We start from the raw sequence: 18,373 nt of genomic DNA, 5'->3' as shown, positions 1-18,373 counted from the left end.
CTGGAGGAGTCCAAATTCATCAACTGAAGGAGGGCAATAATCAGCAGGTGGTTTTATTGCCTATCTTTGGCCCCATGCCAAGAGATTTCCTGGGGTTCTGAGTCTATATTGAGGACTCTCTCTGGTTACTGTATACCCCTAGGCTGCCATCTCTGGTGGATCCATCTAGTGGGAAAGGGCATACCCAGCAATAGTAGCAGAAGAGTCTGGGATGTTGTTTGATGGTCATATTGACAGGATTATTCTTATGTCAGGCTGTTGTTTTATTAGTCACATTTGCTACAAGTCCTTAAATGTTAGTGGGGACTTTGCATGGTCGACTGAGCTGTGACTGAATCCAATGCTGGGTGCTCTTATTACACCTTTTTATAGCTGTGTTGCATGTTGATCTAGACCATTTCAGAGGGCAGTAAAGAGTCAGCCATGTTGCTGGGTGTCTGGAGCCATATACAGGTCAGGATGTGTAAGAATGGCAGGTTTCCTTCCCTATAGGACATGAGTGACCCATATGGCTTTTGACGACAATTCAATATTATCTAATTACCTTAGATCAAATTCACAAACTGTCACAGTGAGATCTAAGCTTAAGTCTCTGGAGTATGAGTCCAGGCTACTAGTTTGTTAATTCAGTAACATAACCACAATGCTGCTGTATCTGTATGTGGTAAGTGTTGTATGCTTGGAAGGTTCAGGTCACTTTGGGTCTACGGTTCCCAAAGCTCTGAGGCTTTCCTCACCTCATGCTTGGTTCTGGTGTGGACTAATTATTGGAGGTTGATTTATCACCATTATCAGCATGTGACTGCCCGGGTGTTAGAAGATGATCTAGATAGATCTTGGTTTTCTATCATCCTTACATTCTGCAACTTCTGTAATGTTTAAATAATCCAAACTCATTGTAACCCTCCCACTTACCCGATGTTCTTGTCCATTGAAAATCTGCTCGTATGTTAACAATGAGCTGACTCCATCCACCCCTTCTTCAATCGCCTGGTCTAGTCTGTCCCAGTAAAATTTTGTCAACTGGAACAGCTGGAAATCATCCCACTTTGTCAAGAACTCAGTGATTCTGGAGTTTGGATCTGTGAACACAAAATGGAGAAAAACAAACATCATTGAATTTCTAGCCACGTTGTTCTATTTCCAGGAAGCGACTGAATCCTCCTGTGAGACACATTATCAAACAAAGTGTGAAAATCCAGAAACATTAAGTGATAACATAGCTGATTTGTGACCTAATTCCTAACCTTGCCCCAAATCCCTTCATACCCATGGTTAACAAGAAGCTATCAATCTCAAATTTAAAACCAGCAATTTTCTTTATTGTTTGCTGGATGTGGGAGTCATTGGAAAGGCCAGAATTTGTTGTCTATCCCAAATTGCCCCAGAGAAGGAGGTGGTGAGACACCTCCTTGAGGCACTTGCAGGTTATGGTGCTCCCATGCATCTGTTGCCCTTGTTCTTCTTGATGGTAAAGGTCATGGATTTGGAAGATGGAGTCAAAGGAGCCTTGGTGAGTTGCTGCGGAGCATCTTGTAGACACTACACACTGCTGCCGCTGTGCGTAAGTGGTGGAAGGAGCTAATGTCTTTACATTGAGGACACCCTCCATCTTCGTGCTAATTGGGATAGATTTCAAACAGATCTAGCAACTCAAGACAGGGCAACATTGAGGCGCTGTGGGAGATCAGCAGTAGCAGAACTGTACTCAGCCACAATCTATAACCACATGGCCCGGTATTTCCCACACTCTACCATTACCACAAAGCCAGGGGTTTAACGCTGGTTCAATGAAAAGTGCAGGAGGGCACACCTGGAGCAGCATCTGGCATACCTAAAACTGAAGTGTCAACCTGATGAAGCTATAACACAGGACTACTTGTGTGCCAAGCAGCATTAGCAGCAAGTAACAGACAGAGCTAAGTGATTCCACAACCAATGGATCACATCTAAGCTCTGCAATCCTGCCACGTCCAGTCAAGAATGATGGCGGACAATTAAACTACTCACTGGAGGAGGAGGCTCCACAAATATCCCCATCCTCAATGATGGGGGAGTCCAGTACATCAGTGCAAAAGATAAGGCTGAAGCATTTGCTACAATCTTCAGCCAGAAGTGCCGAGTGGATGATCCATCTCGGCCTCCACCAGATGCCCCGAGCATCACAGATGCCAGTCTTCAGCCAATTCAATTCACTCCATGTGATAAAGAAACAGATGCAGACACTAGATACTGCAAAGGCTATGGGCCCTGACAATATTCCAGCAACAGTATTGAAGACTTGTGCTCCAGAGCTTGCCGCGCCCCTAGCCAAGCTGTTTCAGTGCAGCTACAATACTGGCATCTGTCCAACAATGTGAAAAATCACTTAGGCATGTCCTGTACGCAAAAAGCAGGACAAATCCAACCCGGGCAATTACCCATCAGTCTACTCACAACCTTCAGAAAAGTGAAGGAAGGGGTCTTCAACAGTGCTTTCAAGCGGCAATTGCTCAGCAATAACCTGCTCACTGACACTCATTTGGGTCACCCAGGGTCACTCAACTCCTTACCTCATTACAGTCTTGTTTCAAACATGGACAAAAGAGCTGAGCTCCAGAGGTGGGATGAAAGTGACTGCCCTTGACATCAATGCAGCATTTGACTGGGTGTGGCATCAGGAAACCTTAGCAAAACTGTAGTCAATGGAAATCAGTGGGAAAACTCTCCGCTGGTTGGAGTCAGACCAAGCACAAATGTAGATGGATGTGGTTGTTGGAGGTCAGTCATCTCAGTTCCAGGACATCACTGCAGGAGTTCCTCAGGGTAGTGTCCTAGGCCCAACCATCTCCAGCTGCTTTATCAATGACCTTCATTTCATCATAAGGTCTGAATTGGAGATGTTCACTGATGATTGCGCAATGTTCAGCATCATTCGCAACTCCTCAGATACTGAAGCAGTCCATGTCCACATGCAGCAAGACCTGGGTGATATCCAGGCTTGGGCTGACAAGTGCCATCTAACATTTGTGCCACACAAGTATCAGGCAATGACCATCTCCAACAAGAGATAATCTAGCCATCGCCCCTTGACATTCAATGTCATTAGCATTGCTGAATTCTCCACCATCAACATCCTGGGGGTTACAATTGACCAGAAAGTGAACTGAACTAGCCACATAAATACTGCGGCTGGAAGAGCAGGTCAGAGGCTAGGAATGCTGCAGTGAATAACTCAGCTCCTGACTCCCCAAAGCCTGTCCACCATCTACAAGGCACAAGACAGCAGTGTGATGGAATACTCTCCACTTGCCTGGATGAGTGCAGCTCCATGAATACTCACGAAGCTTGACAGCATCCAGAACAAAGTAACCCGGTTGATTGGCACCCCATCCACAAACATTCACTCCCTCCACCACCGACACACAGTGGCAGCAGTGTGCACGATCTACAAGATGCACTGCAGGAACTCACCAAGGCTCCTTAGACAGCACCTTCCCACCCACGGCCGCTACCATCTCAGAGGGCAAGGGCAGCAATAGATGGGAACACCACCATCTGGAAGTTCTCCTCCAAGCCACTCAGCATCTTGGCTTGAAAATATGTCACCATTCCTTCACTGTTGCTGGAACTCCCTCCCTAACAGCACTGTGGATATACCTGCACCATATGGACTACAGCAGTTCAAGGCAGGAGCTCACCACCATCATCTCAAGGGCTATTTAGAACTCAGGATGGGCAATACATGCTGGCCTATCCAGTGAAGCCAAGAACCCATGAAAGAATAATTTCTTTAATGTTTTAAGTGGTGGATGGGATGCCGATCAATTGGGCTCTTTGTTCTGGATGGTATAGGTTTTCTTGAGTGTTGTTGGAGCTGCAGACATCTAGGCAAGGGGAGAATATTCCATTGCACTCCCAAGTTGTGCTTTGCAGATGGTGGGCAGATTTTGAGAAGACAGGAGTGAGTTACTCTGCTCATATTTCCCAGCTTCTGACATGCTCTTGTCGCTACAGTATTTATATGGCGAATCCAGTTCAGTTACTGGTCAATGGTAACCCCCAGGATGTTGAGAGCAGGTGATTCAATGATGGTGATGCCATTAAATGTCAAGTGGAGATGTTTATATTCCATCTAGTTGGAGATCATCATTGCTTGGCACTTGTATGGCATGAATGCTACTTGCCATTTTATTAGCAGGTAGCTCTCGGAGGTGGGAAATCCATTCTAATAGCAGCTTAAGTCTTGTTCTGAGCCAATTAATGGTCCTATGGCTGTTAATTTGGCTCGGACACTCCCAGTCACATGGAGCTTGGTGCAGCTAAATTTTAAGCCAGGGAGGTGGTGCAGGTCACTGCCTTGGTGTGGAAGATAAGCTCAATCGATAAGCATAGAAGTTTTATTCTGAAGTATTTTGTGAACCTACCTGTGGCCATTCTCATTCTTTTTGTAGTCATTGGATATTCTGTCTCGTTTTGTCCTTCAGCCATGGTGCTGACAGATGTTCCCAGATTAGGATGTTCTGTAATAAATATTACATTAATACAAGGATTAGATGGATATATGAAAATCAAAAGAACATTGACAGCTTCAAACAGTGAGGCGATGCACAGCATTTATTTGCAGGATATCTTTGGGGATTTTACAATCTCACAAATGCCACGGTGATACAGATGGTAGATTTGTTGGCTGCTAGGCAATGTATGACCCGCTCTCACTCTTCTGCTCAAAAAATCCACACTTGACCCCGTTGTCCTTGCAAACAACTGCCCTCCAGTCTCCTTTTCCCTCTCAAAGTCCTTGAGCATGTTATTATCTCTAAATCCATGCCCATCTTTCTTGGAATTCCATGTTTCACTCCCTCCAGTCAAGATGCAACCATTCCACAGGACCAAAACAGTTCTTACTGAAGTCACAAATAACACCCTTCCTGGCTCTGACAGTAGGAAATGAAGCATTTTCATCCTTCTCGACCTGTCTACAGCCTTTCACATGGTTGACCACATCATCCTTCTCCAACTCCTCTCTGCTGTCACCAAGCTGGGTGAAAATGCGGCAAAAGTTCCCGGATCAATTCTTATCTAGTAAATTGCAGCCAAAGAATCTCTTCCCACTCCCACACCATTAGTTCTGGAGTCTCCCAATGATGTCTCGTTGGCCCTCTTCTATTTCTCATCAATACGCTGTCCCTTGGCGATCTGGTTCCACATGTAAGCTGAGAACACCCAGCTCTACTTCATCACTGCTTCCTGTATCCTGACTCTAAACAAGTCTCTTTTACCCATCATCTGTGCATACTGGTCGAAGCTTGCTCCTAGTCTCACAACATCTCATTTTCAAATCCCCAACCTAGCTTTTCAAATTTCTCCATGGCCCCTCTCTTCCTATCTATATAACCTCGAACAGCTCTGGGAGCCATCAATATCTCTGCCCTCCATCTCTCCAAGTCTGACAGGTTTCACATCCTGATGATAATCATCCAGAACTGGGGGCCACGTTCTGAGCTCTGGAATTCCCTTCCTGAGCCTCTCAGCCTCTGTTACTTTTCTCTCCTCCTTTAAACTTCTCCTTAAGAACACTAACATGAACAAAATTTTGGGTCACGTGCTCTGGTACACCTCCAGTATCTCGGGGCCTTTTTAAAAAGGAATTGTACTGCTTTTGTTAAACAGCACGGGATGTTTTGCTAATGAAAGATGCTATACAAATGCTATTTGTTGCATTTTCTCCGGTTGTGTGTCTCACTGAATGTCTGCCCACACCCTTGTGCCCTATCAAACTATCAGCCAGTGTCATATCATTTCTTCACTGTAGAAGAATAATAATGATTCAGTCTTGGATCAGTCTTTTAACAAATTACAAATTAAATTATTCTCCACATTAATTTATAATGAAGTTTGAAAAATGTAAAATTTAGTTATCTGCTGTTTAACCCACCCCCCACTGACCCAGCCCCACACCCACCCCCCACTGACCCAGCCCCCACTGACCCAGCCCCACACCCACCCCCCACTGACCCAGCCCCCACTGACCCAGCCCCACACCCACCCCCCACTGACCCAGCCCCACACCCACCCCCCACTGACCCAGCCCCCCACTGACCCAGCCCCCACTGACCCAGCCCCCACTGACCCAGCCCCCACCCCCCACTGACCCAGCCCCCACCCCCCACTGACCCAGCCCCCCACCCCCCACTGACCCAGCCCCCACTGACCCAGCCCCCACTGACCCAGCCCCACACCCCCCACTGACCCACCCCCCACTGACCCAGCCCCCACTGACCCAGCCCCCACCCCCCACTGACCCAGCCCCCCACTGACCCAGCCCCCACCCCCCACTGACCCAGCCCCCACCCCCCACTGACCCAGCCCCCACCCCCCACTGACCCACCCCCCACTGACCCAGCCCCCACCCCCCACTGACCCAGCCCCCCACTGACCCAGCCCCCACCCCCCACTGACCCACCCCCCACTGACCCAGCCCCCACCCCCCACTGACCCAGCCCCCCACTGACCCAGCCCCCACCCCCCACTGACCCACCCCCCACTGACCCAGCCCCCACCCCCCACTGACCCAGCCCCACACCCCCCACTGACCCAGCCCCCACTGACCCAGCCCCCCACTGACCCAGCCCCCACCCCCCACTGACCCAGCCCCCACCCCCCACTGACCCAGCCCCCACCCCCCACTGACCCAGCCCCCACTGACCCAGCCCCCACCCCCCACTGACCCAGCCCCCACCCCCCACTGACCCAGCCCCCCACCCCCCACTGACCCAGCCCCCACTGACCCAGCCCCCACTGACCCAGCCCCACACCCCCCACTGACCCACCCCCCACTGACCCAGCCCCCACTGACCCAGCCCCCACCCCCCACTGACCCAGCCCCCCACTGACCCAGCCCCCACCCCCCACTGACCCAGCCCCCACCCCCCACTGACCCAGCCCCCACCCCCCACTGACCCACCCCCCACTGACCCAGCCCCCACCCCCCACTGACCCAGCCCCCCACTGACCCAGCCCCCACCCCCCACTGACCCACCCCCCACTGACCCAGCCCCCACCCCCCACTGACCCAGCCCCCCACTGACCCAGCCCCCACCCCCCACTGACCCACCCCCCACTGACCCAGCCCCCACCCCCCACTGACCCAGCCCCACACCCCCCACTGACCCAGCCCCCACTGACCCAGCCCCCCACTGACCCAGCCCCCACCCCCCACTGACCCAGCCCCCACCCCCCACTGACCCAGCCCCCACCCCCCACTGACCCAGCCCCCACCCCCCACTGACCCAGCCCCCACCCCCCACTGACCCAGCCCCCCACCCCCCACTGACCCACCCCCCACTGACCCAGCCCCCACTGACCCAGCCCCCACCCCCCACTGACCCAGCCCCCACCCCCCACTGACCCAGCCCCCACCCCCCACTGACCCAGCCCCCACCCCCCACTGACCCAGCCCCCACCCCCCACTGACCCAGCCCCCACCCCCCACTGACCCAGCCCCCACCCCCCACTGACCCAGCCCCCCACCCCCCACTGACCCACCCCCCACTGACCCAGCCCCCACTGACCCAGCCCCCACCCCCCACTGACCCAGCCCCCACTGACCCAGCCCCCACTGACCCAGCCCCCACTGACCCAGCCCCCACCCCCCACTGACCCAGCCCCCCACCCCCCACTGACCCAGCCCCCACTGACCCAGCCCCACACCCACCCCCCACTGACCCAGCGCCCACTGACCCAGCCCCCACCCCCCACTGACCCAGCCCCCCACCCCCCACCCCCCACTGACCCAGCCCCCCACCCCCCACTGACCCAGCCCCCCACCCCCACCCCACTGACCCAGCCCCACACCCCCACTGACCCAGCCCCACACCCCCCACTGACCCAGCCCCCACACCCCCCCACTGACCCAGCCCCACACCCCCCCACTGACCCAGCCCCACACCCCCCCACTGACCCAGCCCCACACCCCCCACTGACCCAGCCCACACCCCACTGACCCAGCCCCACACCCCCCACAGACCCAGCCCCACACCCCCCACTGACCCAGCCCCACACCCCACTGACCAGCCCCACTGACCCAGCCCCCACACCCCCACTGACCCAGCCCGCACCCCCACTGACCCAGCCCCACACCCCCCACTGACCCAGCCCCACACCCACTGACCCAGCCCCACACCCCCCACTGACCCAGCCCCACACCCCCCACTGACCCAGCCCCACACCCCCCACTGACCCAGCCCACACCCCCCCACTGACCCAGCCCCGCACCCCCCACTGACCCAGCCCCACACCCCCCACTGACCCAGCCCCACACCCCCCCACTGACCCAGCCCCCCACTGACCCAGCCCCCACCCCCCACTGACCCAGCCCCCACCCCCCACTGACCCAGCCCCCACCCCCCACTGACCCAGCCCCCACCCCCCACTGACCCAGCCCCCACCCCCCACTGACCCAGCCCCCACCCCCCACTGACCCAGCCCCCACCCCCCACTGACCCAGCCCCCACCCCCCACTGACCCAGCCCCCACTGACCCAGCCCCACACCCCCCACTGACCCAGCCCCCACTGACCCAGCCCCCACCCCCCACTGACCCAGCCCCCCACCCCCCACTGACCCAGCCCCCACCCCCCACTGACCCAGCCCCCACCCCCCACTGACCCAGCCCCCACTGACCCAGCCCCCACCCCCCACTGACCCAGCCCCCACTGACCCAGCCCCACACCCCCCACAGACCCAGCCCCCACCCCCCACTGACCCACCCCCCACTGACCCAGCCCCCACTGACCCAGCCCCCACCCCCCACTGACCCACCCCCCACTGACCCAGCCCCACACCCCCCACAGACCCAGCCCCCACCCCCCACTGACCCAGCCCCACACCCACCCCCCACTGACCCAGCCCCCACTGACCCAGCCCCCACCCCCCACTGACCCACCCCCCACTGACCCACCCCCCACTGACCCAACCCCCACTGACCCAGCCCCACACCCCCCACTGACCCAGCCCCCACTGACCCAGCCCCACACCCCCCACTGACCCAGCCCCCACCCCCCACTGACCCAGCCCCACACCCCCCACTGACCCAGCCCCCACTGACCCAGCCCCCACCCCCCACTGACCCAGCCCCCACTGACCCAGCCCCACACCCCCCACTGACCCAGCCCCCACCCCCCACTGACCCAGCCCCACACCCCCCACTGACCCAGCCCCCACCCCCCACTGACCCAGCCCCCACCCCCCACTGACCCAGCCCCCACCCCCCACTGACCCAGCCCCCACCCCCCACTGACCCAGCCCCACACCCCCCACTGACCCAGCCCCCACCCCCCACTGACCCAGCCCCCACCCCCCACTGACCCAGCCCCCACCCCCCACTGACCCAGCCCCCACCCCCCACTGACCCAGCCCCCCACCCCCCACTGACCCAGCCCCCACTGACCCAGCCCCCACCCCCCACTGACCCAGCCCCCACCCCCCACTGACCCAGCCCCCACCCCCCACTGACCCAGCCCCCCACCCCCCACTGACCCAGCCCCCACTGACCCAGCCCCCACCCCCCACTGACCCAGCCCCCACCCCCCACTGACCCAGCCCCCACTGACCCAGCCCCCACCCCCCACTGACCCAGCGCCCACCCCCCACTGACCCAGCGCCCACCCCCCACTGACCCAGCCCCCACTGACCCAGCCCCCACCCCCCACTGACCCAGCCCCACACCCCCCACTGACCCAGCCCCCACCCCCCACTGACCCAGCCCCACACCCCCCACTGACCCAGCCCCACACCCCCCACTGACCCAGCCCCCACCCCCCACTGACCCAGCCCCACACCTCCCACTGACCCAACCCCCACTGACCCAGCCCCCACCCCCCACTGACCCAGCCCCCCACCCCCCACTGACCCAGCCCCCACTGACCCAGCCCCCACCCCCCACTGACCCAGCCCCCACCCCCCACTGACCCAGCCCCCACCCCCCACTGACCCAGCCCCCACCCCCCACTGACCCAGCCCCCACTGACCCAGCCCCCACTGACCCAACCCCCACTGACCCAGCCCCACACCCCCCACTGACCCAGCCCCCACTGACCCAGCCCCCCACTGACCCAGCCCCACACCCACCCCCCACTGACCCAGCCCCCCACCCCCCACTGACCCAGCCCCACAATGACCCAGACCCGCACCCCCCACTGACCCACCCCCCACTGACCCAGCCCCCACCCCCCACTGACCCAGCCCCCACTGACCCAGCCCCCACCCCCCACTGACCCAGCCCCCCACTGACCCAGCCCCCACCCCCCACTGACCCAGCCCCCCACTGACCCAGCCCCCACCCCCCACTGACCCACCCCCCACCCCCCACTGACCCAGCCCCCCACTGACCCAGACCCGCACCCCCCACTGACCCACCCCCCACTGACCCACCCCCCACTGACCCAGCCCCCACTGACCCAACCCCCACTGACCCAGCCCCCACTGACCCAGCCCCCCACCCCCCACTGACCCAGCCCCACACCCCCCACTGACCCAGCCCCCCACTGACCCAGCCCCCACTGACCCAACCCCCACTGACCCAGCCCCCACCCCCCACTGACCCAGCCCCACACCCACCCCCCACTGACCCAGCCCCCCACCCCCCACTGACCCAGCCCCCCCTGACCCAACCCCCACTGACCCAGCCCCACTGACCCAGCCCCCCACCCCCCACTGACCCAGCCCCACACCCCCCCACTGACCCAGCCCCACACCCCCCCACTGACCCAGCCCCCACTGACCCAGCCCCCACCCCCACTGACCCAGCCCCACTGACCCAGACCCCACCCCCCACTGACCCAGCCCCCAACCCCCCACTGACCCACCCCCCACTGACCCAGCCCCCCACCCCCCACTGGACCCCGCCCCACCCCCCACTGACCCAGCCCCACACCACACCCCCACTGACCCAGCCCCACAAACCCCCACTGACCCAGCCCCACAACCCCCACTGACCCAGCCCCACAACCCCCCACTGACCCACCCCCACTGACCCAGCCCCCACCCCCCACTGACACCAGCCCCCCAACCCCCCCCCACTGACCCCAGCCCCCCACCCCCCACTGACCACCCCCCACTGACCCAGCCCCACCCCCACTGACCCAGCCCCCCCACCACTGACCAGCCCCTCTCTGACCCAGCCCCCACCCCCCACTGACCCAGCCCCACACCCCCACTGACCCAGTCCCCCACTGACCCAGCCCCACACTGACCCAGCCCCACACTGACCCAGCCCCCAACTGACCCAGACCCGCACCCCCCACTGACCCAGCCCCCCTCTGACCCAGCCCCACACTGACCCAGCCCCCCACTGACCCAGCCCCCCACTGACCCAGACCCCCACTGACCCAGACCCGCACCCCCCCACTGACCCAGCCCCACACTGACCCAAGCCCCCCACTGACCCAGACCCCCACTGACCAGACCCGCACCCCCCACTGACCCAGCCCCCCCTGACCCAGCCCCCCACTGACCCAGACCCGCGCCCCCCACTGACCCAGCCCCCACTGACCCAAGCCCTCCACTGACCCAGACCCGCACCCCCACTGACCCAGCCCCCCACTGACCCAGCCCCCCCCCACTGACCCCAGACCCGCAACCCCCCACAGACCCAGCCCCACACCCCCCACTGACCCAGCCCCCACCCCCCACTGACCCAGCCCCACACCCCCACTGACCCAGCCCCACCCCCCACTGACCCAGACCCCCCACCCCGCACTGACCCAGCCCCACCCCCAACTGACCCAGCCCCCACTGACCCAGCCCCACACCCCCCACTGACCCAGCCCCACACCCCCCACTGACCCAGCCCCCACCCCCCACTGACCCAGCCCCCCACTGACCCAGCCCCCCACTGACCCAGCCCCACACTGACCCAGCCCCACACCCCCCACTGACCCAGCCCCCCACTGACCCAGCCCCCACCCCCCACTGTCCCAGCCCCCCACCCCCCACTGACCCGCACCCCCCACTGACCCAGACCCCACCCCCCACTGACCCAGACCCCACCCCCCACTGACCCAGCCCCACACCCCCCACTGACCCAGCCCCGCACCCCCTACTCACCCAGCCCCCCACTGACCCAGCCCCACACCCCCCACTCATCCAGCCCCACACCCCCCACTCACCCAGCCCCACACCCCCCACTCACCCAGCCTCGCTCCCGTCTCCCACTGACCCAGGAAGATATGTCAGGGGGACTAGTTCCCACATTTCTGTCTTCACGCCTTCCCCTGTCTCCCAGAACCCTGATAGGGTCCCACGTGTCCTGACTTTTCACCCCAACAGGATCCATATTCAAAGGATCATCCCCTACCATTTTTGTCATCTCCAGCATGGGGCCACCACAAAACACATCTTTTCCTCACCCTCCTGTCAGCATTCCGTGGGGAGCATTCCCTCCGTGACACCCTGGTCCACTCCTCCATCACCCCCAAATCCTCATCGCCTTTCAATGGCACCTTCCCATGCAATTGCAGATGGTGCAACACCTAGCCATTTACTTCTTCCGTTCTCATGGTCCAAGGCCCCAAACACTCCTTTCAGGAGAAAGGACGCTTCACTTGCACCTCCCTCAGTTTTGCCTGCTGTATTCGCTGATCCCGAAGCAGTCTCCTCTATACTGGGGAGACTAAACGCAGACTGAGGGACCGCTTTGCGGAACACCTTCGCTCAGTCCACAAGCATGACCCAGACCTTCCTGTTGTTGCCAATTCAACACCACCTTGCTCCGATGCCCACATGTCCGTCCATGGCTCCTGCAATGCTCCAGTGAAGCCCAAGGCAAACTGGAGGAAAGGCACCTCATCTTTTGATTGGGTAATTTACGGCCTTTTGAAGTTAACATTAAGCACAACAACTTCAGACCATGAACTTTGTGCGGGTGAGTATAGGAATAGGAGGATAGAAAGGATGAATGTGTGGCTGAAGAGATGGTGCAAGAGGGAGAGCTTTAATTTCCTGAATTATTGGGTCTGTTTCTGGCGAAGTTGGGGCCTGTACAAGTCAGAGAGTTGCTCATGAACTGGAACAGGACAAACATCCCTCTGGGGAGGTTTGCTAGTGCTGCTGGCAGGTGCCGGGGTGGGGGGGGCAGCTTTTAACTGATCTGGCAGGGCGATGGGATGCAGAGTGGAGGTACAGTAGGGGGTGATGCACAGCCAAAAATAGAAGGGAAACGAATCAGTCTGGAAGACAGAGCAAATATAGACCTTCTAAGGCACAAGGCTGGATTGCATTTACTTTAATCCAAGGAGTTTTACCAGTAAGGCAGATGAATTGAGGGCATTGATTAACACATAGGAATGTAATGTTGGTGCTATCAGAGAGAGATGGTTGAGGGGAGGGCAGGGATGGCAGCTAAATATTACTGTGTAGAATCTTCAGCTGTGACAGGGCAGGGTGTAAAAGAGGAGGTGGCATTGCACTATTGATCAAGGGTCAATTGCTGCAGTGAAGTGGGATGGTATCATAGAAGGTTCCTCAAATGAGGCCATATGGGCACAACTTAAAAAAACAAAAAGGAGGGGGGGAATCTCTTCGCTGGGAGTGTACTTTAGGCCTCCAAACATTCAGGGGGAGATAGAGGAGCAGATATGTAGGGAAATCTCAGTGAAGTATAAAAGTAATAGGGCAATAATAGTAGGGGATTTCAATTCCCCAATATTAACTGGGCTGGTCATGATGTGAATGGTGGAATTCTTAAGGTGCATCCAGGAGAGCTTTTTGAGCCCGCATGTAGAAAGTCCTACAAGAGAAGGGGTGGTCCTGGCCCTAATCTTAAGGAATGAAGCCAGGCAAGTGGTAGAAGTGTCAGTGGGGGAGCATTTTGGCGATAGTGACCACAACTCTAAAATTTAAGGTAGTTATGGAAAAGGACAAAGATGGGCTGGAAAGAAAGTTACTGAACTGGGTGAAGGCCAATTTCAATGCGATAAGTCAGGATCTGGCCAAAGTGGAGTGGGAGCAGCTACTTGTATAAAAGTCTACATCAGAGCAGTGGGAGTCATTCAAAAAGGCAATAGTGAGAGTTCAGGGCCAACATGTTCCCCTGAAGGTGAAGGGTAGGACCAACAATTCCAAGAAACCTGCATGTCAAAGCGATATAGCACATTGAATAGGTAGAATAAGGAGGCTTATGTCAGATACAGAGGGCTAAAAACAATGGAAGCTCTCGAGGAGTAAAGTAAGTGTGGATGGGTGTGGGTTGGGGCGCAGGAGTAATTAAATAATTAGGAGAGCAAAGCAGGGGCATGATAAAACACGGGCAGGCAAGATAAAGTAAAATCCGAAGCATTTTGTATATATATTAAGGGCAAGAGGATAACCACGGGAAGAATAGAGCCCACTTGGGGCCAAAGTGGCAATCTGCGAGGAGCCGGAGAGTGAGGTTTTGAACGATTACTTTTCAGCCTTGTTCACTATGGAGAAGGACAATGTAGGTGTCGAAATCAGGGAAGGGCACTGTGATATGCTTGAGGAAATTAACATTGAAGAAAAAGGTGTTAGTGGTTTTAGCGAGCTTAAAAGTAGATAAATTCCCAGGCCCAGGTGTGATGTACCCAAGGCTGCTTTGTGAGGCAAGGCAGGAGATTGCAGGGGCTCTGGCACTAATTTTCAAATCCTCTCTGGCCACAAGAGAGGCTCCAGAGGACTAGAGGACAGCGAATCTGGCACCATTATCCATGAAGCATAGTATGGATAAACCAGGTAATGACAGGGCAGTGAGTCTAACATCAGTGGTAGGGAAACTATTGGGAAAAAAATCTGAGGCCCAGGATTAATTTCCACTCGCAGAGGCAGGGATTAATCTGGGAAAGTCAGTATAGCTTTGTCAGGGGGAGATCATGTCTAACAAATTTGTTTGAATTTTTCGAGGAGGTGACTAGTTGTGTAGATGAGGGTAGTGAAGTTGATGTAGTCTACGTGGATTTAAGTAAGGACTTGGACAAGGCTCCACATGGGAGAATGGGCAAGAAAGTAAGAGTCCATTGGATCCAGGGCAATTTGGCAAATTGGATCCGAAATTGGCTTAGTGCCAGGAGGCAGAGTGTCAGGGTCAAAGGTTGTTTTTGCAATTGGAATCCTGTGACGAGTGATGTACTGCAGGGATCAGTTATGGGACTCTTGCTGTTTGTTCTGTACATTAATAATTTAGATGTGAATATAGGAAGTATGATCAGTAAGTTTGAAGATGACGTGAAAATTGGTGGTGTCATAAATAGTAAGGAGGAAAGTGTGATATAGATGGGCTGGTAAGATGGGCAGAGCAGTGGCAAATGGAATCTAATCCTGAGGAGTGTGAGGTGATGCATTTTGGGAGGACTAACATGGCAAAGGAATACACAATGAATGGTAGGACCCTAGGAATTACAGAGAATCAGAGGGACCTTGGTGTACATGTCCAAAGATCCCTGAAGGCAGCAGCACAGGTAGATAAGGGGGATTAGAAGGCATATGGCATACTTGCCTTTATTAGCCGAGCCATAGAGTATAAGAAGAGGGTGGTAATGTTGGAGCTGTGAAAGCGCGAGTTAGACCACAGCTGGATTATTGTGTGCACTTCTGGTTGCCATAGGAAGAATGTGATTGCACTGGAGAGGGTGCAGACCAGATTCACCAGAGTGTTGCCTAGGCTGCAGCATTTCAGCTTTGGAGAGAAACTGGATAAGCTCGTGTTGTTTTCCTCAGATCAGAGAAGGTTGAGGGGGTTCCCGATAGAGGTAGACAAAATAATGAGGGTCGTAGATAGGGTAGATAGGAAGAAACTTTTCCCCTTAGCAGAGTTGTCAATAATGAGGGGGCATCAATTTAACGTGAGGTGCAGGAGGTTTAGAGGGGATTTGAGGATTTTTTTTTCACCAAGAGGGTGGTTGGAATCTGGAACACACTGCCTGAGGGGGTGGTAGAGACAGGAACCCTCACACCATTGAAGTAGTGTTTAGATAAGCACTAGAAACACCAGAGCAGACAGGGCTACAGGCCAAGTGCTGGGAAATGGGATTAGAATAGACAGGTGCTTGATGGCCAGCACGGACACGAAGGGCCTGTTTCTGTGTAACTCTGTCTCTCTCTCTCTCCTCCATCTTTACCCCCTTTTTACTCACTTTTAAAAAAAATACTTCTTTACTTTTATTTATTTTTAAAACTATATATATTTTTTTTATCCTTTTTCCACAACCATCGCACCTCCCCCACAGGGACCATCAGTCACTGTTTTCTGTTTATGTTGTGCTTTCACACAGCGCTATGCCTTCTTCTTCTATTACCTTTATGCCATGATCAGCACCTTCTTTAGCTCTTACCACGACCATTAACACTCCCTTTGTTTTCTGTCCATGACATCCTCGTCAATCTGTCCTGAGCTCCCACCTAACCCTAACCTTCTATTTTGCTCCACCTGCTCTGCCCCCTCTTAAATAGTATAAAATCCATAAGACACAGGAGCAGAAATTAGGCTATTCGGCCCATCGAGTCTGCTCCGCCATTATCATGGCTGATAAATTTCTCAACCCCATTCTCCCGCCTTCTCCCCGTAACCTTTGATCCCCTTACCAATCAAGAAGCTATCTATCTCGGTCTTAAATACACTCAATGAACTGGCCTCCACAGCCTTCTGTGGCAATGAATTCCATAGATTCACCACTCTGGCTAAGGAAGTTTCTCCTCGTCCCTGTTCTAAAAGGTCTTCCCTTTACTCTGAGGCTGTGCCTTCGGGTCCTAGTCTCTCCTACTAATGGAAACATCTTCCCTACGTTACAGAATACTGAAAGGCCTGGATCGAGTGTAAGTTTCAATGAGATCCCCCCTCATCCTGCTAAACTCCATCGAGTTTAGATCCAGAGTCCTCAAACGTTCCTCATATGTTAAGCCTTTCATTCCTGGGATCGTTCTCGTGAACCTCCTCTGGACTCTCCCCTGGGCCAGAATATCCTTCCTGAGATACGGGGCCCAAATGTGCTCGCAATATTCTAAACGTGGCCTGACCAGAGCCTTATAAAGCCTCAGCAGCACATCCCTGCTTTTATATTCTAGTCCTTTTGAAATAAATGCCAACATTGCATTAGCCTTCATAACTACTGCATCAACCTGCAAGTTAACCTTAAGAGAATCCTAGTCTAGGGCTTCCAAGTCCCTTTGCACTCCAGATTTCTGAATTCTCTCCCCATTTAGAAAATAGTCTATGTCTCTATTCTTCCTATCAAAGTGCATGACCTCACACTTCCCCACGTTGTATTCCATCTGCCACTACTTTGCCCATTCTCCTAACCTGTCCAAATCCTTCTGAAGCTTCCCCACCTCCTCAATACTACCTGGCCCTCCACCTATCTTTGTGTCATCTGCAAACTTAGCCAGGATGCCCTCAGTTCCTTCATCTAGATCATTAATATGTAAAGTGAAAAGTTGTGGTCCCAACACTGATCCCTGCGGAACTCCACGAGTCACCGGCCGCCATCCTGAGAAGGACCCCCTTATCCACACTCTCTGCCTCCGGCCAGACAGCCAATCTTCTATCCATGCTAGTACCTTGCCTCTAACACCATGGGCTCTTATCTTACTGAGCAGCTTCCTGTGCGGCACCTGGTCAAAGGCCTTCTCGAAGTCCAAGTAGATAACATCCATTGGCTCTCCTTTGTCTAACCTACTTGTTACCTCCTCAAAGAATGCTAACAGATTTGTCAAGTATCGCCTCCCCTTGATGAAACCATGATGACTTTGCCAGATTTTACCATGCACTTCCAAGTATTCTGAAATCTCATCCTTAATAATGATCTCTAAAATCTTACCAACGACCGAGGTCAGGCTAATCGGCCTGTAATTTCCCGTCTTTTGCCTCACTCCCTTCTTAAACGGGGGGGGGGGGGTTACATTAGCGATTTTCCAGTCCTCTGGGACCCTCCCTGACTCCAGTGATTCCTGAAAGATCACCAGTAACGCCTCCACTATCTCCTTCAGAACTCTGGGGTGTAATCCATCTGGTCCAGGTGATTTATCCACCTTCAGACCGTTCAGTTTTCCTAGCATCTTCTCCTTGGTAATGACCACCATACTTACCTCTGCCTCCCAACTCTCTTGAACTTTGGGGAGGTCACTCAGTAAGATTGAAATAGTGCAGAAAAGATTTACTAGGATGTTGCCGGGTCTTCAGGAGTTGAGTTACAGGGAAATATTAAACAGGTTAGGACTTTATTCCTTGGAGCATAGAAGAATGAGGGGAGATTTGATAGAAGTTTACAAAATTATGAGGGGTATAGACAGAGTAAATGCGAGTAGGCTCTTTCCACTTTGATTAGGAGAGATAAATATGAGAGGACATGGCTTTAGGGTGAAAGGGGAAAGGTTTAGGGGGAACA

The 18,373-nt window shown here is 55.6% G+C and overlaps 1 protein-coding gene across 1 annotated transcript in view; it reads right to left on the bottom strand.

The window, feature by feature from the left end:
- LOC121293399 (NACHT, LRR and PYD domains-containing protein 3-like) overlaps nucleotides 1-18,373 on the bottom strand; it is a 70,600-nt gene that overhangs the window by 43,559 nt on the left and 8,668 nt on the right. The window contains 2 exon segments of the mRNA XM_041216449.1: nucleotides 916-1,082; nucleotides 4,407-4,502. Of these exon segments, the coding sequence (XP_041072383.1) occupies nucleotides 916-1,082; nucleotides 4,407-4,470 (231 nt within the window). The 5' untranslated portion in view covers nucleotides 4,471-4,502.

The sequence above is a fragment of the Carcharodon carcharias genome, chromosome 21, assembly GCF_017639515.1.
Source record: "Carcharodon carcharias isolate sCarCar2 chromosome 21, sCarCar2.pri, whole genome shotgun sequence".
Classification (NCBI taxonomy): Eukaryota; Metazoa; Chordata; class Chondrichthyes; order Lamniformes; family Lamnidae; genus Carcharodon; species Carcharodon carcharias.
The sequence above is the reverse complement of the archived record's forward strand: the minus strand, read 5'-3'. Positions and strand labels throughout refer to the sequence as shown.